The sequence below is a fragment of the Protopterus annectens genome, chromosome 7.part1, assembly GCF_019279795.1.
Source record: "Protopterus annectens isolate FY-2018-M chromosome 7.part1, PAN1.0, whole genome shotgun sequence".
In the NCBI taxonomy this organism is placed as follows: Eukaryota; Metazoa; Chordata; order Ceratodontiformes; family Protopteridae; genus Protopterus; species Protopterus annectens.
In genome coordinates this window covers 538,382,674-538,410,641 of record NC_056740.1, presented here as the reverse complement: position 1 = coordinate 538,410,641, position 27,968 = coordinate 538,382,674, and the positions used below count along the sequence as shown (strand labels likewise).

Sequence of the window (27,968 nt, the reverse complement as noted above, 5' to 3'; positions counted from 1 at the left end):
GGAATTTCTCCTTGGCTACAGACAGGTTCAAGGTGGAAAGATCCAGAATTGGTCTTGGGTCCCCAGATTTCTTTGGCACCAAAAAGAACCTGGAATAGATGCTCGATCCGGACTGGTCTGGGGGGACGGGCTGGATGACTCGCTTTCTTAGCAGCTTTTCTATTTCTCGTGTTGCTACCTCCCTTTGCGTGGGTGGAACGTCTGGAAAGTGTTTTAGTGGGGGAATGGGATTAAAAAATGGGATGGTATAGCCTCTAGATATGATTTGTTACGGACTCCCACTCAATTGGGTGTAATGAAAGACGGCCCCCGACTGCTGCCAGGGATGAGCAGTTGGGCACAGCCCCTCAGGGCTGCTGTGCGGATCTGTCCATGAGAAGTTCTCGAGACCAGACATTCTTCGGACCCCCTCCGCCTCTGGGCCGATGTCTATCATATCCCTCTCTGCCTCTGGGGAAGATGAGTCCTGAGTGTCCCGAGAGAACTGAGATTTCTGGACCCACATCTTCTTTGCCCCTCGCTGATTCCTCGAAAACGATCTTTGAGTGGTGGAGAAACGGATCCAGACAGCGGACAGCGTCTTCCCACCCTTCTCACCCTGGACCAGGGTCTCATGCACAAACTCGCCAAACAGGGAAGAACCATCGTAGGGGGCGTTGCAAAAGGACACCCTGAAGGGTTCCAAAAACTGGCATAGCCAAAGCCAGGTGTGCCGCCTCATAGCAAAACCGGACCCGGCAGCCCTAACAGCTCCTTCCGTGGCATGGGAGAGGAGACGCATGGACGTATTTGCGACTGCTTTCAGAGTGGCCATGCGTGCAGCGAATGTTTTCTTGCCTCTGCCGACACGGACCCTAGAGGTGACTTAGCAACTTCCTTGACCAAGTCACACTGCAATCAGATGGCATGCGGCATATAATTCAGTGCCCTTATGGAAAAGGTTGCTGAAGCATATACTCGCTTCCCCAAATGATCCATAGTCCTCAACTCCCGGTCAGGAGGATGGACCGTAGAGCTCTCCTGTGCGAGCTCTTTCTTGGAGGCGGCTGCCACCACCATAGTGTCTACTGGGACCCCTTACTCCAGCTAGTCCTGTCTGGTGGGGGGCTGAGTACCCTGTCTGGCCTTTTTGGGATGGGTTCCATGGTGTCTGGTTCCTTCCATACCCTGGTGGTGATCAGGTCCATAAGCGGATCCGTGGGGGGGCACCCAGGAGGGAGATGGGCCTGTGGCGAATGCCTCTAGGAACACTGACTCGTCTGAGGTTGGTTTTTGGGTGGATCACCCTCCTCTTTGGCGCAGGAGTTCTATGATTTCTCTAAAGGAGACATCTTCGGGGGGGGGGGGGTGATCTGGGGGAACCTTCCTCCTCCAAGTGAGTGTCATCCATGAGGGACTCTGGAGAGGAGTCCAGGTGCCTCCTTTTGCACTTTTATTTTACGAGGTACCTCCTCAGTGAGACTCTCTGTGGAGGACTCGCAAGCTTCCTACTGTTCCCGAGTGGGAGCCGCCTCAGGCAAAACAAGCACAGGCTGTCCCTGAGATGACAGAAGAATCTGAGACTTACACAGAACTGAGGAGGTTGGTGCAGAATCCGAACAGGAAATGGTCAGAGGTCTCAACCCACGCGAGAGGACCCTCTCCACCAAGTCGAATGCCAAAGGAGAGCAGGCATCCGGGGAAACAAGAAGGGAGACGCTCTCCTCGGATCCAACAGAGGAGTTGAAGCTGAGCCGACAGGAGCCGAGATGCCAAGAGGGAGACTGCAGTCTGACAAACTCAGAGCCAACAGAACTCCCTCAAGTCAACGGCCAGCACTGAGGTGCAAAGTACCGTCGGTGCCGACCCAGAGACTTCTGGGATCCAAAGACTGAAAAACCAAAGGTCGGATTGGAGTAGGAGTTAAAGGGGAGAAATGGGTTGTGAGCTCCCCGCTCCGGAGGGATAGGGGGCTGGCAAAACTCCCAACTGGTTCTGGGTGTGGATAAATTTCGACATCATTCTGCCCATCTCCACTTCGCTCAAACTGCATGTAGAATGTGAAGATGAAGCCACCAATGCTGGCCTGGAGTGCTGGTGAAGAGAGGCTCTAGACGGTGATCTGGACACCTCCGGCTCCAGGGAAAATCTGGGTGAATGGAGCCGGGGTATACTAGGCCTAGAACAGGTCATTGTCATGGGAGGAGGACCTGCCAGAGCCAAGTGGTCTGGGGATCATTTCCTTGGTCTGTCCTTTCTAGATTTCTCCCCATCCGCAGGCCTCATGGTATGAGGTTGAGTCCCAGAGGCCTGGGAAGGGGACAAAGTAGCAGTGGCCACCAACGTGGCTGGGCTAGAAGTAACAGGGATGGCCGTCCCTGATGAGGGAAGAAGCCCTTTCATAATTACCTTAGCTCTTCTGTCCTTGAGGGCCCTGAGATTAAAGCCCGCTCAAATAGAGTAGACCGTGAGAAGATGGGCCACGCCCAAACACACTATGCCCAGAGTGTGGCCATCAGCTGGGGAGAGCTTATGGCCATACTCCGTGCACTTCCGAAAAACAGGCTTGGGGGGGGTTCAGCCATGCTTGGGAAGTAAGGCCCACACACATAACAATCACACACTCGCTCACTAACAAGAAGGGGTAGTGGGAGTGGCGAAGAAGGAAGTACCATACAATGTTTTTTTTTTTCCTAGACAGACTAAAACGCGAGGTAGGGGAGGTTGAAAAAGAAAGTAGGAGAATCCTACACTAACACCTGTAGAGAAAAGAGTCACTTACTCAATGATAAGCCTGGAGCTCAGCGACCACAATGCGTAGCTTTTCAGTGGCAAACGAGATCTGAGGGAAGGAAAGAGACAGAGGGGCATTATGGGTAAGAGGAGGAGCTTGGAATTCAGTTCAGATGCCAGTGATGCATACGTCTCGGATTCGATCTGGATCCTAACACCCACAGGTTGAAGAACAAATGAAGTAAACTCCTTCAGATCAAAAGAATAAGCCAACCCAACATTGAACAATTCACACAAGTAAGAGGTAAAAAGTACAGTTTTGTACCTACCATAAATGTAGATGTCCGATAGACATGCAACTGCAGTCATAACATGTGGGTTGTCCTGCCTCAGGCAGCCCTCGGTCAGCCGGATTCCAAAGTCTGGGTCCGATGTCGGCTGATGTCGCATTTCTCCCTGACGTCAGAGCGGCTGGAGTACATAAGCATCAGCCAACGCCATTTTCTTCAGTGTTTCTTGCCCCAGATGCCAGGTGCCCTCCAAGGAAGGCTGTAATCAAATTGGAAGACAAAAATAGGATTCCAAACAAATAAATGAGCAATAAAACAAATACACCATAACAGATATCCCCAGCTAAGAGAAACAGGGATAGGAGTGGACCCTAGGCATAGAGGGGTATGGAGGGTGGGAAAATCCGACTGCAGTTGCATGTCTATCGGACATCTACATTTATGGTAGGTACAAAACTGTACTATGCCCTTCAAGAATGCAACTGCAGTCATAACATGTGGGTAGAATACCATAGCTTAGCTGGGGGAGGAGGAATGCTCTTGGAAAAAGATGGTGTGGCAATCAAACCCTGCAGGACTGCCGAAGCAAAGCCTGCTCTGCATCTGGAGTATAGAGGGAGATTGTAGTGTTTGGAGAATGTATGCATGGAGCTCCATGTAGCAGCTTCTAGAATGTCCTTAGTAGGCACCCCTCTTAAGAATGCTGTAGAGGTGGCTGTAGCTCTTAGTGGAATGTGGTCTGGCATTGGCTGGAACAGTCTTTCCATGAAAGGAATAACAGAATCTGATGCAATGAACAATCCATTTTGAAATAGTCTGTTTTGAAATTGCTTTTCCTTGGACTGCAGGGGCGTAAGCTACAAAAAGTTGTTCAGACTTCCTACTGGCCTTGGTTCTGTCCAGGTAGTAACGAAGTTGTCTGTGAAATGTCCAAGGCATGCAACAGTCTTTCCCCCTTGTTCTCAGGATTGGAGAAGAAAGCAGGCAGATGAATTGCTTGATTTAAAGAAACCCTAGATACCACCTTTGGCATGAAAGTAGGGTTGGTCCTTAATGAAAAGTACAGTTTTGTACCTACCATAAATGTAGATGTCCGAACAGGATAACATCTGCAGTCATAACAAATGGGTTGTCCTGTCGTCAGGCAGCCCTTCGGTCGGCCAGATTCCAAAGTCTGGGTCCGGCTTCGGCTGATGTCGCACTTCACCCGACGTCATCTCTGCTGGTCTTCGGGTATAAAGGCATCAGCCGACGCCATTTTCCTCAGTGTTTCTTGCCCCAGATGCCAATTGCCCTCTAGGAAAGCTAAATTTTGGATAAATGCCAATGTTTCCAAAATAGTAGAAGGCAAACACAAAAAATAAGCATGTATGTACATATATACAAACAAATACACCATAAGAGACTCCCCCCCCCAGCTAGCTATTAGGAGGGTAAATACCCTAGGAGTACCACAGAGGGGAAGGAGGGAGGGTAATCCTGACTGCAGATGCTATCCTGTTCGGACATCTACATTTATGGTAGGTACAAAACTGTACTATGTCCTTCAAGGATGCGTCTGCAGTCATAACAAATGGGTAGAATACCATAGCCAAACTAGGGGAGGAGGAAGAAGAATTATGGTGTAGTTAGGATCCCTTGCAATACAGCAGTGGCAAACCCTGCTCAGGATCTAGAGTATAGAGGTAAATTATAATGCTTGGCAAATGTATGCACGGAGGTCCAAGTAGCCGCCTCAATAATGTCCTTGGTTGCCACTCCTCGTAAGAAAGCTGTGGTAGTGGCTGTAGCCCTTGTAGAATGAGGTCTTATGTTCTGTGGAACTGGTTTTCCATGGTAGGAGTAACAGAATCTTATGCAATTTCCTATCCATTTGGAGATTGTCTGTTTGGAAATTGCTTTTCCTTCCCTTCCTGTTGCATAGGCTACTAAAAGCTGGTCAGTTTTTCTGTTACTTTTGGTTCTGTCCAGGTAGTAGCATAACTGTCTATGTACATCCAAGGTATGCAGCAGCCTTTCCCCTGTTCTGTGGATTGGGAAAGAAGGTAGGTAGGTGGATTGCCTGGTTTAAAGACACTCTGGATACCACCTTAGGCATAAATGTAGGATTAGTTCTCATGGACACTCTATCTTGATGGAAGATTAGGAAGGGTTGTACTGCCATTAAGGCCTGTAGTTCCGAAACCCTCCTTGCTGAAGTAATTGCCAGTAGGAAAGCAGTTTTCCATGATAGGTGTTGAAGATCTGCTGTTGCTGCTGGTTCAAATGGAGGGAGTGTCAGTTTTTCTAGCACAAAGTTCAAGTCCCATGCTGGTAATGGTGGTTTTTCCTAGGAGGTTTTACATTCTTGATCCCTCTGAGGAATTGCCTGAGTAGAGGATGCGAAAAGACAGGTGGATCTAAGCTGTATTCTGCGTAAATAGCTGATGCATGTATCTTGATGGAGGAATAGGACAGGCCCGTATGTAGAAGCTCTGCCAAGTACTCCAGGATGTTAGCAATATCTATGTTCGACACATCTTTTCCTCTTTCAGTACTCCAAATGACAAACCTTTTCCATTATCCTGCATAGTTCCTTCTTGTTGAAGGTCTGCGGGCTTCAAGGATAATGTCTTTAACCCTTTGGGATAAGTCTGGGTTAGTTGCTGTTATGTGATGTTCCAGGCAGTCAGTTGCAAGGTTTTTAGGTTTGGGTGCATGATGTTGTAGTTGTTCTGAATTAACATCAAAGGCATCAGGGGTATTGACCACATTCTCCCCTGAGACATGCTCCTCAGCAAAGGATACCAGTGTTGTCTTGGCCAATTCGGAGCTATCAGAATTATCCTTGGACGTTCCTCTTTGATTTTCAGTAGTACCTTGTGCATCAAAGGAAGAGGTGGAAATGCATATGCTGTCAGGCCTTTCCAACTGAAGGATAGAGAGTCCACCTTCCATGCAAGTGGGTGGCATTGTCCTTGTGCAGAATTTTTTGAGCTGGTGATTGAGTGGGGATGCGAATAGGTCTATTTGTGGCATTCCCCATTTCTTTGTGATGGCCTTGAAGATGTCCGGGTGTAGCATCCATTCGTGAGCATCCGAGGTGGTTCTGCTTAACATGTCTGCTAGGGTGTTTTCGTTTCCCGGCACAAATATTGCCTGTAACTGGATGTTGTAGCTCAGAGCCATATTCCAAAGGTCCAGAGTCATTCTGCATAGGGGGTATGAATGAGTGCCTCCCTGTTTGTTGATGTACTACATGACTGTGGTGTTGTCTGTCCTTATCATTAAATGGCCTTCTTTGAGGAATGGTCTGAATTTCTGGATTGCTAGTTTTACTGCCAGCATTTCTTTTTGGTTTATGTGCAGGTGCAGCTGGTCTGGAGTCCACAATCCTTGTATGCACTTGTCCTACATGTGCGCCCCCCAGCCTAGGTCTGAGGCGTCCGTTGTGATGGTTTGGTTTGCTTGAAAGTTGTGGAAGGGCAAGCCTGGGTTTGACTGGCATGCTTGAGCCCACCATAGGAACTCTTGTTTCAGGCATGGGATTAGTGGGATTTGGTTTCTAAGCTGTGCCTGTGTTGAGACCATAAATTCTTTAGGTACCACTGTAGCTTTCTCATATGCAGTCTGGCATGGGGACCAGGATTATGCATGATGCCATGAAGCCCAAGGCCTGCAGTACTTTTCTTGCTGTTAGTTTGTTCTGCTTTGTTAATGCCAAGAAGTAAAGAGGGAGTTGTTCTTGTTTTTCTGCAGTTAGGAATGCCATTTGTTTTACTGTGTCCAATTCCGCACCCAAGAATGTTCTTGTCTGGGATGGTATCAGTCTTGACTTTTTAAATTGACTGTGTATCCCAGGGCTTGTAGTAAGCAAATGACTCTTTGTAAATCTGTTGTCAGCTTGCTTTTGTTGTCCGCTTGTAACAGGCAGTCGCCCAGGTATGGATAAATTTGGATTCCTGTAGCCTGCAATGAGCGATTACTGATGCCAGGCATTTTGTGAATACTCTGGGCACAGTAGATAAGCCAAAGGGCAATGCTGAGAATTGATAATGCTCTGATCCTGCAAGAAATCTGAGGTATCTTCTGCAATTTGGTCGTATGGGGACGTGCAGGTATGCCTCCTTGAGATCTAGAGTTACCAGCCAACACTCCTTGCCCAGCATGGGAAGAAGTTGCTGTAGGGTCAGCATTTTGAATTTTGGGACAATGATGTATGTGTTTAAGACGGACAAGTCGAGAATAGGTCTCCAACTTCTCTTTTCTTGGTACTAGGAAGAGTCTGGAGTAGAATCCTTTGCCCTGTTGTGTTAGTGGTACTCTTTCCACAGCTCTCATCTTTGTTAATTGAGCTATCTGCTTTAGAGCTTCTGTTTTTTGATTTGGAGGTAGGTTTGGCATTCCTCTTTTTACTGGTAAGGTGTGGAAGTGGAACCTGTAGCCTTGGTCTATGGTTTGCAAAATCCACTTGTCTTTTGTGATATAGTGCCAATTTTTCGAAAATAAGGCTAACTTTCCGCCTAAAGGTGCTGCTATTTGCTCCCTGGTAGGCGTGTCAGAGCCAAGTCACTGTGATTGTCCTGTTGCAGTGGCAGTGGTTGTGTCTGTGCCTCGCTGGTTATTGCCTTGCCACTGGCGTCCTCTATAGGCACCTCCTCTGGATTGATTTCTGCCTCTAGAGCGCCTATTCCTGCCTCTTTGAGATTTTGAGGAGTCTGGAAAGGACCAATTTTTGGAAGGCCAGTTCCTGCTAAACCTTGGGGGCTGAACCTGTAAGAAATCCTTAACTGTTTGTACAGATTTTGCCTTCTCTTCCATTTTCTTCATTACTTGCTGAGCAGGGGTACCAAATAGACTGGCCTTATCCATAGGAGCATCTAACAGCTTTGCTTTAACATGATCCGCAAGACCTGTTCTTTCAACCATGCATGCCTTCTTATCACTGTGCCAGTCATGGCTGATCTAAATGAAGCCTCCAGTGCATCATAGCCACATTTTAAAGAATGGTTACTAACCTGCTGAATGTTATTCACCATTTCTAAAACATATTTCTTATCTAAGGAGTCATCAGAGGACAGCTTCTTAGTTAACTGATCAAGCATAAACTCTTGGTATTGGATCATGTGAAACTGACAGTTTAAAGCTCTAGCTGAGAGAGTAGCAGAGGTGTAAACTTTTTCCCCATCTCTAAGGACCTGGATTCCCTTTCAGAAGGGAGGGTTTTTGCTGAGGTCGGCTACTGCCTTAGGCCCCTGGGATATAGTCTCAGGATCTGCAAGTGGGGCCTTGTATAGGTGGTGATGAGTGTCTGGCACCCTGTAAAATCTATCTGGTTTGGCAGGGCTGGAGGTAAAGTATCAGGAGCAGTGCAAACATCATTAAATGCATCATCCACAACAGGCAGAACTGGAGGTATAGCTAAGGGCCTATGTTGTGGTAAGTGTAGAAAAGTCCTAAGCCTTTTTCTTGAATCTGAGAAATCTTGTCCCTGCCATTGGAATTGTTCTCTCATGGCATGTAAGGTTTCCCAAAGGAAAATTCCTCTGGTGGAGAGGCAGATGGAATGGATTCTTCAGCATCGGAATCTTCATAAGTAGAAAAAGGAGCCTCTGGCTGATCTGTAATGTCTGAGTCATCCGAAGAATCATCAGAGGACACTGGCTGGGGGGGGCTCTGCTCTAGGTCTCTTTTCTGGAGGCTGAGAGGCCCTGTCTGGGTGAGATTGGGATCCCTAATGAAGGAGATTAAATCCTCTGCCAGAGTAAGCATTTGTGAACTAGAAGTGGGCCTGTGTGAGGGGCCTTAACAGGCACTGATTTAACAGTTTTGGCTGCTTTAGCCCTGGCAAAGGCCTTTATAGACATGGCTGCAGGAGGCCTAGCAGCACCACGTGCTGGGGTAGAGACATCCAAAGGGATGGTGTCTGATAATTCACTAGGAACCACAGTAGTAGGCAAAACTTCAGAGGCCGATTCAACTAAGGTAGCAGGAGCCTCAGTAGTAGTCATGGATTCGGCTGAAGATTGACCCGTTTTCTCGGTTTCGGCCGAAACAGAGACACTCGCGGCTTGCTTAACCGTGGTTTTGGCCGAAACCGCGGATCGCGAGTGTCGGTCTTTTTCTTTGTGTTTTTTAACAATTTGGGTAGTCGGAGGATCCGACGGCATAATGTACGCAAAATCTGAGCCGAAAAACTGTTCAGCAAACTCCGACCGACGCCTAAGCGTTCGTCGGTTGAAGGAAGCACAGGCTAAACAGGCTGCTACGTCGTGGTCTGGGCCTAAACAAGGTAGGCAGTAAGAGTGGAAATCTTTATGAGGTATTTGTTTCCCACAAGTTAAACAGTTATTTACTTTTTCTGACATCAGCTGAGGCAAGAAAGAGTCCCCAACGGGGTACTTAGCTTTTTAGAAGTCTTCAAGTAGTATTCGGTAGTAGTAATCTCTGGATCTGACCGACCGGCACTTGCGAACAGCTTCTGCTTGGCCACGCGCAAGAAAGACTGAGGAAAATGGCGTCGGCTGATGCCTTTATACCCGAAGACCAGCAGAGATGACGTCGGGTGAAGTGCGACATCAGCCGAAGCCGGACCCAGACTTTGGAATCTGGCCGACCGAAGGGCTGCCTGACGACAGGACAACCCATTTGTTATGACTGCAGATGCATCCTTGAAGGACATCCCTGTCTCTGTGAAAAATAATAAAGGGTGGTATTGCCATTAGGGCCTGTAGCTCCGAAACCCTTCTTGCTGAGGTAATTGCCAACAGGAAAGCTGTCTTCCATGAGAGAAATTGCAAGTCAACTGAAGCTGCTGGCTCAAATGGAGGTAGAGTCAGTTTTTCTAGGACAAAATTGAGGTCCCAGGCTGGCACTGGGGCCTTTCTTGGTGCCTTAATGTTCTTGATTCCCCTGAGGATTTGCCTTAGTAAAGGGTGTGAAAAAATAGGAGGATCAGTGTTGTATCTAGCTGAAATAGCAGATGCATGTATCTTTATGGAAGAATATGAGAGGCCATTCTTCAACATTTCTGCCAAATATTCCAAGATGAGTGGGATGTTCAACAATGATGCATCATGCCCCTTGCTGGTAGTCCAGTTGCTGAATCTTTTCCACTTTGCTAAGTAAACCTTTCTGGTGGATGGTCTTCGAGCCTCTGTTAGTATCCGCTGAACTTCCTTGGAAAGAGATAGGCTGAAGTTATTTATGGGATCTCCCAGGCTGTTAACTGCAGTGTCTGTAGATTTGGATGCACTGTTTCGAAGTTGTGTTGAGTCAGAAGTAGAGGCCATTGGGGAAGGGCCCACCTCCTGGTGTGACATAATATGCTCCGTAGTAGGGGGTACCAGTGTTGTCTTGGCCAGTCCGGAGCTATTATGATTCCCTTGGGTCTCTCTGCTTTGATCTTTAGTAATACTGAGGTCATCAGTGGCAGAGGTGGGAATGCACAGATTGTTAGGGAGTTCCAGTTGAAAGAGAGGGCATCTATTTTCCAAGCTTTTGGATGGTATGTCCTTGTGCAGAATTTTGGCAGAAGATGGTTGAGATGAGAGGCAAATAGGTCCACTTCTGGCTTGCCCCATGTCGAAGTGAGTTGTCTGAAGACCTTCGGATGTAACCTCCACTCGTGTGGATCTGTGAAATCCCTGCTTAGGCTGTCCGCCAACACATTGTCTTTTCCTGGAACAAACTGTGATTGTAACTGGATGTTTAGGCTCAGAGCTTTCTCCCAAAGCTGCATTGTCAGTCTGCAAAGAGGGTAAGAGTGGGTGCCCCCTTGCTTGTTTATGTACCACATCACAGTGGTGTTGTCTGTCCGTATCATTAAATGGCCTTGCTGGAGTTGGTGTTGAAAAGTCTCGATGGCATGCATTACTGCCAGCATTTCCTTTTGGTTTATATGCAGATGTGTTTCCTTTGGAGACCATTGTCCTTGTCGGCTGATGCTTATGTACTCCAGCCGCTCTGACGTCAGGGAGAAATGCGACATCAGCCGACGTCGGACCCAGACTTTGGAATCCGGCCGACCGAGGGCTGCCTGAGGCAGGACAACCCACATGTTATGACTGCAGTTGCATTCTTGAAGGACATCAATGGAGTATCTACAGAAAGTGAATCCAGGTTTCGAGAAAGACACCAAACAGAAAAAAGACTCTTCCATTTGGATAAATAGGATTTCCTAGTATTGAGTTTCCTGGCCTCCTGCAGGACCCTAAACATGTCCTCAGAAAAAAAGATGTCTGTGTGGAATCAAAATCCTATCACCCACAGTGTCAGCTGAAGAGTGGACAAGAGGGGATGGATGAGAGGTCCATTCTCCTGTGTGAAGAGGTCTACCCTGTGAGGTAACGTGTGATGACTGAACTTGGTAAATGCAGAAGAGGGAACCAATGCTGTAGTGGCCAAAAGGGAGTCACCAACAAGACTTTGGGATTTTGAACAGAATCTGGAACTCTGGTACAAAATAGAGGAAGTTGCATGTTCAGAGGGGAAGGAAACAGATCTACTTGGGGAGTACCCCCCACTGGTGGACGATGCCCAGAACACATCTCTTGTGAAGTATCCATTCATGTAGCTGAGTTAAGGACTTGCTCATAGTGTCTCCTACAATGTTTTGACCTGAGAGAATGTAAACTGCCTGAAGAGTCACTTGATACTGGACAGCCAGATCCCACACCAGGAGTGCCAACAAGCAAGGAAGATAAGATCTTACTCCCTCTGTTTGTTTACATACCACATCACTGTGGTATTGTCTGTAAATACCATGAGAGGTCTTAGGAGGAAAAGAGGATGAAAAGCTTGAAGCACCAGCAGAAGAGCTCTCATATCTTTGACATTGATGTGCTCTTTCTGTTGAATTTATTTATCATTTGTGAACCAGGAAAGTCTGACTTGGAACAAAGCCAATTTTCAGCGGAGGCACGGGGAGAAATGCTCCAGATGCATGTCTTTGTAAGAAGAGGTAACCACAACCCCTGCACCTTTAGGGAGCCAAAAGCAGCTCCATATCCCATGTCTGAAGTGTCTGGGAACAGGTTCTGAGAGGGAAGAGGGGTATGAAAAGGGAGCCTTGGATTTATAGACAACTGCTGGAACCACCAGTGAAGTTCCTTCATGAGACAAGGTAGAGGAGGAACTACAAATTCTAGGGGATGAGCATGTTGAAGCCAAACTGAGTTCAGGAAGCACTGAAACTTTCTCATGTGGAGTTTGGGCATAGGAAGCATAGAGACAGTGGATGCCATGAATCCCAGAGCTGTAAAAAACTCCCTGCCTGTAACAGAAACCAGAGAAAGAGGAGTTTGAAAGAAAGAAGCGAGTGTCAGTGCCTTGGGAGGAGGAAGGGATGCCAGCATAGGCACAGTCTGAATTCTGCATTACAAAACAACATAGTCCTGATTAGGAGTCAGAAAAGACTTTTTGAAGTTTATTGTGAACCCCAGGCTTTGCAGAAGGGAAATGGTAAAATGAAGATTTTGCAACAGGATCTCTGCAGATGATGTCTGAAAATGGAGGTCATCCAAATAAGGAAATACTTGGAACCACTGAATCCTACAAAAAGCAATCACAGAAGCGAGGCATTTTGTGATTATACCTGAGGCAGCAGAAAGACCAAAGGGCAAAGCAGGGAACTGAAAGTGTCAGGAAACAAAGAAATGCAAAAGCTTCCTGAAAAGGGGATGGGTGGCAATATGGAGAGAGGCATCCTTAAGATCTTGAGACACCATATAAGTCTGAGGAAGCAAGAGAGGGAACAAAGACTGAAGAGACAACATTTGAAAAAAGGGAACCTTCAGAAAAGTGTTTAGATGAGAGAGGTCTAGAAGTGGTCTCCAGGTACCCTCTTTTCTGGGTACTAGAAACATCCTGGAGTAAAACCTTCTCCCCCTTTAGGGACACAGGCACCTCTTGAATAGTATCTTGAGAAAAAAGGTTCAGAAGCACCTCTGGAAAGGAGAGTTGTTCCCGAGGGGGCTGAAGAACACCCATAAAAGGAGGAAGGGGTTTTCAAACCATGAAATACCCCTGATGAATAATGGACAGGGCCCAGGAATCCTGACTAATCTGTACCCAAACAGGAAGAGCGAGAGAAGGGGGCAAACAGAAAGAAAAAACTGTCTGGAAAGAATAGGATAGTCAGATAGCACCTGGTTTATCTGGAAAAGGAGATTTCTAAGGCACTAACCCACCTTTTTTTCCTCAGTGGAAGAGAGAAATTGCCTGCAAAAAACAGGCTGACTTACTGGGGCAGTTTCTCTGAAATTTAGGCACAGGGGAAACAAACATATACTTAAGTTTTTGTAAAACCTTGCCATTATCTTAAAGGGACCTAAACATAGCAGCAGCTTCACCAAAGTATTCATTATCAAGACAGGCATCCATCAACTTAGCCTTAATATCATCAGACAAAGATTGAGGCAGAAGCCAAAATTCCTCCTCATCACTGACCCAAAAGCAGCAGCCTCAGAGAAAGCATCTACTGCACCGAAAATACACTTGATGGAATAATAAGTCACCTGGGAGGAAGTCCCTAACAGGGAAAGAGCAGAAGTTTTAACCTCAGAGTCTAGAAGATAAGAAATAACCTGACAAGCCGGGGATAGGAGAGCCAACAAGGATCTGGGCATATGGGTCTGATAACTAACAGCCCTAAACGCCATGTTAACAGAGGTGTAGACCTTCTTGCCTAGCCTTTCCATGGTCTTGCTATCTTTATCAGAGGGCAGTAACTTGGGAGGAGAAAGCAATTAAGAGGGCTTGTCAGCAGTAGGACACTTGCTGAGGCACACTATAGAATCTATCAGGTTTTTTGGCAGCAGGGCTGAGAGTCTGGAGCCTTAGAAGCATTGGAAAATGCATCCAACAAGGCAGCCAAAACAAGAGGAGCAGCAGAAGGTTTAGGAGAGTCCATCTGCAACAACTGATAGTATCTTTTATGTACCTCAGAGACCTGAGCACAATCCCATTTAAAGAACTCCATCATTGTGGAGACTGTGTCCCCAAAAGAAATCTCTTCAAAGGGAGTATCAGGACTGGCAGATTCCTCTTCCTCTAATTCACAGTCCAAAGGAGAAGGAGAATCTGAGAGGAGTAAGCAAGAGATTCGTCATCCAAACCCAGCTCCTCCTCGGAGAAATCCTGTTCCCAGAGTCTTTTTGGAGAGTAGAGGACAAAGGGGGGAGGGCTGGAACAGAAACTCCCTAAGGATGTTTAAAATACTTTCAAAACACTAAAACCCTGAGTGAAGGCCTGCCATTCACTCTGTGGAGCCTTAGGAACAGCAGAAATATGTTTAATCTTTTGCTTTTTCTTCAATGGGACATCTGCCTTATAAATTTTTGAAGGCTCTGACTCAGGACAGCATTCAATGATGGTAGTAGGGACTTCTCTGACTAATATCTGAGAAACACCACTACGCCCCTCAGAAATAATCAACCGTGGTTCCTCCTGAGTGTCCGAAATTGACATCTGTAAAGCCTCCTCAGACATGCTCAAAGTCTAATCCCCACCGGCCTCTAACCCAGTCGCTGCAGAAGAATCCAAAGACAAAGCCAGGTGAACCTCTGGGCATTCAATCGCCTCAGGAGAGATGCCCGGTGAAGGTTGATCAGAAGATTCCGGCCTAGGATTCTTGGCCTTCTTTTTCACTGATGGCTTTCCCTCTAAGTGGAAAGTACCCTCCATAGTATCTTTTGCAAGAAGCTTAAGACGCTGATTTTCAAGATAAAGCACCAAAGAAGATAGTCTACTACAAAGAGTTTTAGATACAAAAGCATGACAAATGAAAAAGGATGCATGGTTGTGAGCAGCACCTAAGCAAAAAAGACACTGGCTGTGGCGCCAGCACTGGCATTTACCCTTCTTGGATGACATGAAACCCCACAAGCAATAATAAAATGGATAAGTAAAAAAGAACCCCAATGGGACACTTATCTGTAATGGCTTGATGAACCAGAAATGGAAAGTACAGTTGTGTACACTTACCATAAATGTAGATGTTCGTGTGTATTCACTGTTGCAGTCATCACATTTGGGTTATCCCTGCCAGGGTAGCCCTCGGCCGGCCCGAATACCAGAGACTTAGTATTTCTGCATCTGTTGCTGTCGCTTGAGGCCTGATGTCAGGTCGTCAATGGTATAAAGTAAGGGTCTATATTAGATGCTCGACTGCTTAAATGTTAGAATCTCTAAAGGTCAACCTTTAGAGATCGAACAGTTAAGTGATCAAAATTTTACAAAAATTAACAAAAAAAAAAATACACAATAGGAAAAAAAAAACAAAAGGGTTTAAAGCAGGGGGCAAGCCCCCTGCACTCCCCATGTGGAGGGCTGCACCCCCCCACCCCCCTACTTTAATATAACAACTCCAAGATCGCGCTACAGTGTAGGGAATAGGAAATTTCCCATTTCCGCACTGTAGTTCACTGAAGTGCGATCTCGGAGTTGATATATTTAAGTAGCAGGAGGTGTGGGGGGTGCAGGGGGGGGGGCTTGCCCCCCTGCCTAAACCCTTTTTTATATACTTTTTTTCTATTTCGAACGTTTTTAAGTGTTCGATCTGTAAAGGTCGACCTTTACAGATTTGAACATTTAAGCCTTTGTTCTAGTAATATAGACCCTAAAGTTAGGCAGCCAACACCATTACATCCGTTTTTCTTCCCTAACCTGTCAGGAGCCCCCAAAGTAGGAGGCTAGGTTCTAGTGGAAGAACCCCACCAGTGGAAAACAAAGGAAAGGAGAACAAGAAATAAAGGTAACAAAAGGAGAAAGGGAAATAAGGGGGATGGAGGGAGGGAAACCAGGACTGCAACAGTAAATACACTCAAACATCTACATTTATGGTAAGTGTACACAACTGTACTATGTTCTTCGTGTTTTACTGCTGCAGTCATCACATTTGCGTAGATTCCCAAAGCTGAGGAAATGGGTGGAGGCAGTCAAGTAAGCTAGGGGCTGGCTAGGACGCCCTGCAAGACTGCAGAGGCAAACCCTGCCCTGGATTTGGAGAAGAGAGACAGGTGATGATGCTTGCTGAAACTGTGAACAGATGTCCAGGTGGCAGTCTCCAGGATGTCCCTGGTGGGGACTCCTCTGAGGAAAGCTGCAGAGGTGGAGGCTGCTCTGGTGGAATGTGTCCTGGCCCCCTTGGGGGGGTACTTAATATGCTGCGTGTAGCAGAAATGGATGCAGTGTGCTATCCATTTGGAAATGGTTTGCTTGGAGATGGCTTTGCCCCCCTGTAGCAAATCTAACTAGTAACTGATCAGACTTTCCGAAGGATTGAGTCCTGTTCAGATAGTATCTGAGCTGTCTGTGCATATCTAGAGAGTGAAGAATCCTTTCCCCCCTTGTTCTGCAGATTAGGAAAGAAGGTGGGCAAATGAACGGATTGGTTGAGAGCCACACTGGACACCACCTTGGGCCTGAAGGGTGGGGGTTAGTTCTGAGGGATACCCGGTCTGTATGGAAGATGATGAAGTGTTAAACAGCCATGAGTGCTTCCTCCTCAGAGACTCTTCTGGCTGAAGTGATGGCCAGAAGGAAGGCTGTCTTTCAGGAGAGAAATTTTAGCTCTGCAGAAGAAGCTGGTTCGAAAGGAGGCAGTGTGAGGTTTTCCAAGACAGAGTTACGGTCCCAAAGCTGGGGTTGGTCCCCTTCTGGGGGGCCTCAAGTTGCTAGCCCCTCTGAGGAACTGTTTGATCAAAGGGTATGAGAAAAGGGGCTCCTCAGTGGGAAAATGAGCAAAAATAGCAGAGGCAAGAATTTTCATAGAAGAGAAAGAGAGACCACTGTGTAGTAGGTCAGCTAAGTAATCCAGGATGATAGGGATGGAGAGCTGTGCCATACTGGCCCCCTTAGCCTGGATCCAGGTGCAGAACCTTTTCCATTTATCTGCATAAGACTTTCTGGTGCTAAGGCGTCTGGTCTCATGGATAACATCCAGAACCTGTTTATGGAGGATGGCAGATTGGTTCGGGGTTAGGGAATAAGCCAAGCTGCCAAACTGAGTGTCTGCAATTAGGGATGCATGAATTCCCCTTCCTTCTGAGTCAGGAGGTTTGGAATCTGAGGAAGATGCCATGGAGGCAGTGGGGGACAGGCTATACAGCAAGGGGTACCAGTGCTGACAGGGCCAGTCTGGAGCTATAAGAATGGTCTTTGTTTTTTCCTCCTTTATTTTGAGCAGTACCCTGGGGATGAGAGGTAGGGGAGGAAAGGCATAGACAGAGAGGTTGATCCAGGGGAAGGAGAGGGCATCCACTTTCCAAGCCATGCAGTGATGCTCCCTGGTGAAGAATTTGCTGAGCTGATGGTTGGTGTGGGAGGCAAAGAGGTCGACCTTCGGGGTTCCCCATTTCTGATTTATTAGGGTGAAGGCACTTCTGTTGAGCTGTCATTTGTGTGGGTCCAGAAAGTTTCTGCTTAACTGGTCTGCCAGGGAGTTGAGAGAGCCTGGTAGGTATTGTGCTAACAAGGTGGAGTTGCATGGAAGAGGTTGTGAGCCAAAGGGTCATGGCCAGCCTGCAGAGAGAGAGTAGGATTGAGTCCCTCCCTGCTTGTTGATTTACCACATCACAGTGGTGTTGTCTGTCTTGAGCAGGAGAACCCCTGGAGAGAGAAGGGGTTTGAAAGCTATCAATGCATGCTGCACAGCCATAATCTCTTTTTGATTGATGCGCAGGGGAATTTGCTGTGGGCTCCATTGGCCCTGAATGCACCTGCCATCCAGGTGTGCACCCCAAGCATAGTCCGATGCATCTGTGGTGAGGGTCTGGGCGGCGCAAAGTGGGGAGAAGGGCAATCCCTTGTTGTGGGAGCATGCTGTTGCCTTCCAAAGAAATTCCTTTCGGAGGCAAGAAATTATAGGTAGAAGGGTTTCCAGGTCTTGAGAGTGTTGACACCAAAGGCTCTTTAGGTACCACTGAAGTTTCCTCATATGCAGTCTGGCATATGGAATGAGGAGAATGCAAGATGCCATGAACCCCACAGCTTGAGAGATTTTCCTTGCAGAAAGCTGGGGTCTGGTGGCCAGTTGAGAGAAGTAGGCTGACAGAAAAATTTGTTTGTCTGGTGTAAGATATGTCATCTGGGATGCTGTGTCCAGACTTGCTCCCAGGAAGATTTTCCATTGGGTGGGCACCTGCTTTGACTTATTTTTGTTGACTATGTACCCCTAGGGAGGTTAGTAAGCTCTTTACAAAGGCCAAGTGCTTGAGCAGCTTTTCCTGGCTGTCTGCCTGAATAAGGCAGTCATCTAAGTAGGGGATCACCAGGAAGGTGTTTAGAATGGATAGATCGAGGATGGGGTGCCGGGTGCCCTCTTTTTCTAGGCACCAGAAAAAGTTTGGAGTAGAAGCCTCGGCCTATGTATTCTGCAGGAACGTTCTCTACTGCTCTCAGAGAGAGCAGGGTACGGATTTGCTTTTGAGCCTCTGCTCACTGATTTGGTGGCAGATCTGGGAACTCTCTTGGGGTTGGCACGGTGTGGAAGGAGAATTTGTAACCCTGAGAGACAATGTTCAGAACCCATTGGTCCTTGGTAATGTTGGCCAGGTGCTTGAGTGAAAGGAGAGTTTTCCTCCTAGGGGTGAGTGAAGGTGAGCAGAGGAGTGGTCAGGAGGAACTGAGTCAGTGTGAGTTCTTACCATAAGGGGGTGGCTTAGAACTCCCTGGTTTTGAAGTGGAGGAAGTCCACTGCTTAGATCTCTGCATTCCCTGGGGGGTCTGCTACCATGGGGCCTAGGCTGGGCCTGTTTACTCGAAGCAGGAAAGGACCAGTGCTTGGAGGGACAATGCCTGCTGAACCTAGGGGGCAGGACCTGTAAGAAACTGTTTGCAAAGATTTTCCTTTTTCTTCCATCTTTTTTAAGACCTCTTCTGCCTTGGTGCCAAATAAGTTATCTTTGTGCAAGGGGGCAGCCAACAATTTAGATTCAACATGGTCTGGCAGGGATTGTTCCTTAAGCCATGCATGTCTTTTAATGACAGAGCCAGTGACTGCTGCCCTGCAAGAAGCTTCTAGGGTGTCAAAACCATAGTGCAAAGTGCGTTTAGTTACTTGACTTGCAGAAAACATTACGTCTAGTAAATCTTTAGATTCTGCCCAAGCAGGAAAGGAAGACATTTTTTGTTTGAGGAGTTCCAACGTATGTTGCTGATATTTAAGCATATGGAACTGACAATTTAGTGCCGTGATACCAAAAATAGCTGAGGTGTATACTTTTTTACCACATCTGCCCAATGCTCAGGAATCCCTGTCCGAGGGGGTGGGATTCTTAGCAGAGGTTACTTTAATCCCTTTAAGCCCTTGAGAATTGACCTCAGGGTCACCTGTTGGATTTTTAAAAAGATATTTGTGAGAGTCAGGGACTCTGTAGTACCTGTCTGGTTTTCTGGGAGCAGCAGGTAGGGTGTCAGGAGTCAAACTGGATTTGAAGAAATCATCCACCACATCCAGAACTGGAGGGGTGGCTACGGGTCTGTGCTTCGGAAGATCTAGGAATTCCCGGAGTCTCTTTTTAGATTGAGGATAGTCCTGACTCTCCCATTGGAAATTCTCCCTTAAAGTAAGCAGGGTTTCCCAAAAGGAAAAATCTTCTGGGGGAGAGGCTGAAGAAATGGATTCTTCTGCATCAGAATGTTCATAAGTGGAGAGGTGTTGCATGTCTTCATAGTCAGATGCATCAGATTCACCTGACTCTAGTTCAGACAAAATTACTGGGGACAGATCTATTTTCCTTTTTGAGGGGGTAGCTTGGCTTCCCCTGATCAGCATGATAAGGTCTTCCACCATTTTAAGCATTTGAGACTGAGGCAAGGTAGCAGGTGTCTGAGAGTGGGTAGTCAGTTTCTTGGGTGTGGTTCGAACCCTGGGCCTAAAAAACTCTGTTTTCGAAAGAACGGTAGTCGCGAAAGAAGACGTCAGCTTATGTCGAGAGTCAGTGGGTGCGAAGGACTTCCTTGGAAGCCAGTGTCTGCTCAGCGGCCCTGGACCCATCCAAGGTAGAGATAACCGCAGGATCCTTAGTCGAAGAGTTCTGTGACATACCAAACTCCGAAAGGGTCTCGGTAGCAACCTGCGAATCAACTGAAGCGGGCATCAGGGGTTGCGAAAGTGCATCACTGAGTACCAGAGGACTGATGACGGGCTTAACAGAAGCATCGTAGGTAGGTTTGGACCTGTGCTGTCCATCTCTGTCTTTATCTTTATGTTTTTTTCAGAAGATCTGCTGTCGGATGGCTTACCGAAGCCATATTTGAATTCAAGGACTGCAAACGAAAATATCTGGCTACAAATAAGGGCCAGACGACAGATAGTTCTGGCATTAAACAAAGCACAGAAGTGACAACGGGGACATTGTGGTCTGGGCCTAGACAACTGATGCAGTAAGAGTAGAAGTCTTGGTGCATTATTTGCTTTCCACAGGCGAGACAATTATTAACTTTTTCTGATATCGGTTAGTGCAAGAAAAAAGGATCCCCAATGGGCTACTTGGCTTTAGAAGACTTCAACTTGGAAACGAAAACTCAGGTAGCGGCCTACAGGCACTTGTGTGAACTGCTTCTGCTTCGGGCTCCACGGAAAGAAAGACTGATGTAATGGTGTCGGCTGCCTTACTTTATACCACTGACGACCTGACATCAGTCCTGAAACGACAGCAACCAACGCAGAAATATTAAGTCTCTGGTATTCAGCAGGATAACCCAAATGTGATGACTGCAACAGTGAAACACGAAGAACATCACGCATTCACACTGACAACGAATGGTGCTCAGAAGACTGGCGGCAAAGAAGTCCTGGGGATGGCATGTCCAGATATCACTTTTATGCCCTACGGTGTTCAAGGATGATGCACGTGATGTATGGTGTACCTTAAAGCAACTTAAAGGCTTTAGTATACTAGCTGGACTTCAGTCTGCCCCTGGCAGGAGATTAATAATGTAAAGGATACTGCAACAGTGAAATGGAAGGTCATCAAGAACATATATAATTAACTAAGTATGAGTAAAATATAGTTTTCAAAACATTATGGCATTAAAGAGGCAGTCATGCTACAACTAAATTAAGAACACACTAGGCCAGATTCATAAAAAAGTTACCATAAAGTGTACACTATGTGTACATGTAGTGTAACCTTTAAGAGTGAATAGACAGCACAAGCACTATGAAAGGGCTGTTCTTGAATACAGAAAGTGTACACTTTGTGGTAACCTTTATGAACCTGTCCTGCTGTCTTAGAAGAACCTCAAAAGCTGATGCAATATATAATGGAAGGGGGTTGGTCTCATGGGTAGCTGCTATCTGCTTGTGGATGACAGGTGAGCTTGTACAGAAGCTCTGAATGTATGGGTGGAATTCAAGTTTGTGGCTTGTTTAGGTAAGAATTCCAAAATGGGTAAAGCACATCAGACATTTTGATCCCCAGCTTTACAGGTAGTAGTAGATGTAGGTAGTGTGGTAAAGGCATGAAAAGCTTTAAGGTAGGAATAATAAATAAGGAGGTCAGATGAAGGAGAGGCATCTGGATGGAGAAGGGCATGGACACAGGACAGCTGAGTAGAGGCCAGCCTGTCAAAGTGTTAGAAAGTAGCAAAGTAATGGGTATAACAAGGTTACTCACATAATGAATCCTGCAATCCTGTTGCCCTTAGAGTTTACTTTACTGTCTGGTTAATATTAAGCAGGATGCAACTGCAACACAACAGCAAGGGGAGAACTGCATTGGCAACTAAAGCTTAAGAAGTGGGAGTAATGGAACCTTTGAAATGAAAGAGTATTCACAATTTTGATCAAGTCTTCTAGAGCAGAAGCCATCTGCTGAGGGAATGGACAACACTGCAAACACTTCCTTCATGGTGGTGAAAAACTATTACTGTGCTTCATAACCCCTGAAAATCTTATTCCTACACTTTCAATGTTATATGCAAATGTGAAGGGGGTGGTCAGCAACACAGAACTCATGTGGAGATGGATTAACTGTGGTAGCTCCTTAAAAGCATGTTCATAACATACACACCTGCTGGATGAAAACCCTTCAAATATAAGCAATAAAACAGTTTTTATCCCGGGACTTGCAATACTGTCCCTGCTGCAAGGTACTTTGCAAACTCAAAGTACCTTCAATCCTGGACCCAGCCTAAATCTGTCAAGGCAACAACAACCCAAGCAACTGATAATCACTTAAGAGCTGAAGGCAACTGGATTAAACACCAAATGCATCCCCTTAAAGTCTCTTAAATTAATATTGATTACAAAGCAATAGAAATTAGTCAAGAAAATGTGTGGCTTCTGTATCACATTCAGAATGTTCATCCACTATTATGTTTTTGTTCACAGTCCAATACAAAGAAAAGACAAGCTTGTTAAACATCTTTAAAGTGAAACAGACCAAATGGCTGAAATTTGTCACAAAGTGATCTAAAAAATGATACACTCCAAAGCTTCACATCAATAGAAATTGCCATCAATAGGATCAGACCTCAAAAGCAATTTAAAACAGTGGAACACAAAGTAAGCCTTCCCATCAAAAAAGGGACAGCAATTAAATGGAATGACTTTCAACAGAATTACATAAACAGGACTGCTAAGCTGTACTTGTCACTTGAATTAAGTAATGCACATGCATACCTGCTTACAAAGGCATTCATTGTGACCAAGTAAAAGGTAATGTTGTCTGTTAATGATGGCACACATTAAATATACACTGTCAGGGAAGATGCAAATTAAAACTACTCAGTTGCACAATGCAGCAAGTGTACTAGCTAGCTGCAAAAGGTTTTAACTGTGGTTCCAACTTTACCTCATCATATGGTTCACGTAAGCTTTGCTGCAGCTCGTATTGTATTTACACAAACTGCACTGTACCAGTGATGGGAAGTGGCTGGCAAAGTCCTTGATTTCTGTGCAGCATTCAATGCATTTATGAAGTCCTGTGACATTCCTGTTAAAATCAAGAACAGAAGAATAGCTGGTTATATCTAGAAAAGAAGACAAGAGAGGCAACACTGAAATAGGTAATACAAAGCTCTATAAACCATTACCTTAAACTCTGCAATGCTGTGTTGACAACTTTAGGTTTCTTAACTGGGACTTCTTGTTTCTTTTGCTGTGTGAGTGGAAGGGATTTTGTTTGGATGGGGGTAGCAGCTTTATTAGTGGAAGAATTAACTTTAGTGTTTGTATTTCTGTTATTAGAAGACAGTTGCAGTGCAGAAGTACTAGCTGTACTTGATGATGAAGGTGACGGTGATCCTGGCTGGAATGGCCCAACAGAAGCTCTAATAGTAACCTTGGTAAGAAAAATGCAAGTGTAAATTACCAAGAACCTGGTATTGACATTCAACAACAGCTCAGGATTTTTTAGTACAACTTTACCATCTAAGAACTACATTATATTTGGTTTAAATTCAATCCTGTGGTTAGGATGCCAACTTGCAATCTTTTTACTCTGTTCATGTACAAAAATTCAGTTCCTCCAAAAATCAGCACATGTATAAAAGTAACATTCAAGGACCATATTGGGTCCAGAAATCAAGCCTATTTCAGCAATCCACTATTTAAGGGATTACCCAACGATATCACCCAGAAGATATTCAACCACAAGAATTAGAGAGTACTTGCCACCTTCTCAAGTTTCTTCAGAATTAATGCACAAGAAGCAAAAAAAAAACAAAACAAAACAAACATCACATGCACACTTCAGAAAAGAAGATTAGATAATTTGGTACTCTAAGGACAGAAAAACAAAATGCTATCTGAACTGTGATAAAAAGACCTAACAAAATGCAGCCATAGCTACTTAACTGCTTTACTCAGCATGAACTGCTCTTAAAGACCATTGATCATCTTTTACGAATGACTGCAGACTGCCCCCCAAACAACTTGCACCCAAATTAACATCTCTTTACCTTGGACTTTCTAGTCTTTTGGTCAAAAGCACATATGATCTTGCATGAAGGATAAAGTACAATTGTGTAAGTAAACTTACCATAAAGAATAGTTGTGTAAAATCTTACCATAACCACAGATGTCCTTATCTTCCATGTTGCAGTATTCATAACATGAGGGATTCCTCGCCTAGGCGGCCTGAACGTCCAAGCCAGTATACCAAACAATTTTACTACTGCAGGGTACGTGTGACGGTGCACATAGACAAGCAGCTGACGAAGGCCATAAAAGTGATGTCTGCATGTACCATCCTCAGAACTGAATGCCCCAATCAGAACACCAGTCCAAGGATAAGAGGAAGAGGAGCTATTATCCTAAGAAAGGCATGAACCAAGAGGCAAGGATGGTGAAGGTGAGACAGACCTTAGAGAATGGTCCTAGCACAGCTTGTTCTGGACCTGAAAAAATAATCCAGTTTGTAATGATTTGTGAAAATACATAGAGTAGCAAGTTGCTGTCACTATAATACTCCTAGAGTCCACCCCTTTTCAGAAAGGCACTGAAGAAGCCAAAGGCCTGCTGATGTCTTATTATGGTGAGAACAGCAAAAAGAAATAGTGTGAGACAGTCATCTACAAATGGTCTGTTTTGACCCTGGCTGTGCTTATTTCTTACCTTCTACAAATTGTCTGTTTTGACCCTGGCTGTGCTTATTTCTTACCTTCACCGAAGACAAACAGCTGATTGATGGAACAAATTCCTTCAGGAAAGCCGAAGTGGTATCTGAACTGCCCGTGGACATTCGTAGTATGCAGGATTCTTTCTACATTGTTTTTAGGTTCAGGAAATAACACCGGAAAATTAATAGAATGGCTTAAGGTAAACAATGAAGCCACTTTACACATAAAATAATGCTTTATTCTCAAACAAACACTACCCTTGCAGAAAATAAGGTAAACATGACTCGCCACAAGAGCTTGTAACTCAAGCAGAGGTTACAGCAATGAGAAAAGTAAGTTTTCCAAGTTAAGAATCTACAATCAGGGTGATGAGCTGCTTCAACCACCAAGTTAAAATCCTAAGGAAGAGCCACCTGTTTTCTAGATAGATTTGAAAAATCCCTTACAAAACATGCTTGATTTAATGTCGGGTAGAAAGGCTCTAATGGAAGACAAGACGAAATAGCTGCAAAATTAATTTTGATACATGAATAAGAAAGACAAGATGATTAAAAACGCACAAACTAGAAACCAAAGGCATATGAGCCTTAAATGGGCCCCAGCTGTTAGAATGGCATTAATGGGAAAAAAATCTCTTCCATTTACGTGTACATTTTCTAGAAGCATGTTTTTTTCAGCCTGCTGCATATCTTTAGAAAAAAGGTGCTTAACGGGGTTGACTTGACATGGCCGACATTTCACAATGTAGTAATTCATATGGCTGAGACCATATGAGTGACATTTGAAATATCAACCATACAAATAAAACACAAAAAACAAACAAAAAACTTACCTTAACGCTGCTAGCAGGGGGGCTTCACCCCCCCCCGCACACCCCCCGGAACTTAAATAGACCAACTCCCAAGATCGCACTACAGTGCGGAAGTGGAAATCTTTCCATTCTGCACTGTAGGGAGATTCCGGTTCCCCATGGTCGACATTTCAAATGTCAATCATATGGTCTCGGCATTATGAAATGTCGACCAGTCGAAGGGGACCCGCTTAAAGAGTATCAAAATTTTATCACCCAGGCAGTCTACCCGAGTGTTGCCAGGCTTGGGTTTATCAAACAACCCTAGTCTTGTGTGAATAAATCCAGTCTCTGGGGAAGCTTGAGGTACATGCTCTTGGCCAAGTCAAAAGAAGGAAGAGCCACTGTTGCAGTCACCACCACCACTTCTGAATAGTCCTTCTGGATGTGAAAGTGCAGTTTTGTAAGTAAACGTATCACAACAGTAGATGTTTGAATGACCACTGCTGCAGTAGCCTAAGTTGCAAGGGTTAGACCCTGCATAGGATATAACAGCTGGCTAGCTTTCAAAGCTTCAGGGCACTTTCCACATGCCCAAACGTTAGCTAGAGGTGAGCTGACTAAAAGTTACGTTTGGGGGGTCAAGCCCTTCATAACTTTCATGCCAACAGAGAGGGAAGCTAAGCTCTGAGAGGGCAATGCTAGGAAAAGAAAAAACACAGCTACACCTTGGCAAAAAATTCAAAAAAAAATAATGTGGATGGAGGGAGGGAGTGGTTACTGCAACAGTGATCATTTGAACATCTACTGTTACGTTAAATTTACTTAACTATATTATGTTCATCATTATGATCATTGCTGCTGTACCCTAGGCTATATGGGGAGACTGTCATATCTTAAAAGAAATGGGAGGAAGAATGACAAGGGTTCAGGGCAGTCTGTAGAATGGTCCCAGCAAAGCCTGTCCTAGACCTGGAGAAGGAATCTAGTTTACAGTGCTTCACAAAAGTATGCACCAAGTCACTGCTTCTAGAATCCAACCCTTTTCAAAAAGCCATAGATGAAGCCATGCCATAGCACAGTGACAGCCTTGACCCTGACTGGAATAGTTGTGTTGTTGTGGGAATAACAAAAGGTAATAGCTTGAAACAATCATTTGGAAATAGTCTTTGATGCAGGCTGTCCTTTCTTCTTACCCTCACAAGAAATAAATAACTGATCAGAAGTTCTGAAAGACTGTATTCTGTCAAGACCGAACCCAAGCTGTCTGTGGGCATCCAAAGTATGAAGTATCCTTTACCCCTCATTTTTAGTTACTGGAAAGAAAGACTGGCTTTAGGTGAATTTGGATATCACTTTAGGCATAAAAGGATTAAGTCCTCAAAGAAACCCTACCTTTGTGGAAAATGAAATAAGGTTGACCCCACTATAAAAATCTTTCAGCTCAGGCACTCTTCTTTCAGAGGACATAGAAAAAAAAGACTGTTTTGCATGCCAAGGATCTCAAGTTAAACTGATGAATTGGTTCAACTGGAGCAACAGCTAGCCCCCCCCCCCCCCCCCAAGGGGGATGCACTTTTTTGGTAGGCTTCTTACGCAGAACCACTTTAAAAAATATTTTGATATGAGACTGCACTGAAAGAGGGAACCATGGTGAGACATGCAGAAATAGCCAAACAAATCAGCCTCCTACTACCATCTGTAGCCTAGATGGATTACATTCAGGATCCATTTATCTGTAACAATTTGTTGCCCACGAAAGGAACCAAAATTCAGACTTTTGGGGAGTTTAAGGGATGGACAGTTGGGAGTGGAGGTGGATGGAGACATAGAAGGCCTCCAATACAGTTTTTCTGTCTTACTGGAATGCCCTTTGTTCTGGGATGTTACTGCTTTCTTTTTGGAACAACTTTGCCATTGTTTTCTTAAACGTTTGCTTAAGAGATTCTGCTGGACTGTTTACTTTGCTAAGTTAAGAAAGACAGAGGAGAACCCCTTAGAAAACTTAAGAGAATGAGGGGTGAAAATCTGAGAAATTCTCTGAACTACTCTTTGGATTACTAATGCAGCAGAAGGTCCACAAACTACATCCCTGTCCAAAGGACAATTCAAACTTTCATTCTTGATATCTTCTTGGAAGTTCTGAGAATGCATCTAGACAAACATCCTCAAAACAGTTCCAGTGGTAGTAGCCCTAGAAATAGTATCCACAGAGTCATGGGCACATTTAAATAGTAAGTAGTGACTTAGGAAACAGAAGAATTAAATTAAACAAAGCAGATTTCTCCTCACAACAGGATACTAGTGTCAAAAATACTCCTCATACTATCACAATTAGCCTGGATAAACTTCAAACATATGAGCATGACAAGTGACAACTCTAAAAGCTAAAGTTGCAGAAACATACACGTTTCCCCAAATTTATCAAAAGTTCTGTTCACACTTCTGCATCCTCTTTCACCAAAAAGCCAAACAGGGATGCCCTGTTAAAAGGGCATTAATGAAGGATGCCTAATAGTTGTCCGCAGAGTCACAAAGGTGCAGCCATGTCTGTTGTCATGGCTATGCCAGGAAAAACTGTCATAGCTACTTCACCTGCCACACTGTGGATTAAGGGTATGAGGAGG

General features: G+C 45.2%; 1 protein-coding gene across 5 annotated transcripts in view; it reads right to left on the bottom strand.

Annotated features, from left to right (window-relative positions):
- Positions 1-27,968, bottom strand: part of ZNF280D (zinc finger protein 280D) — a 3,097,091-nt gene that overhangs the window by 1,271,905 nt on the left and 1,797,218 nt on the right. For all 5 annotated transcript variants that reach the window (XM_044078966.1, XM_044078968.1, XM_044078970.1 and 2 more), the window contains 2 exons: positions 23,025-23,272; positions 22,784-22,924 (listed from right to left, as the gene is read on the bottom strand). In XM_044078966.1, coding sequence (XP_043934901.1) covers positions 22,784-22,924; positions 23,025-23,272 — 389 coding nt within the window. The remainder of the gene's footprint in view (positions 1-22,783; positions 22,925-23,024; positions 23,273-27,968) is intronic.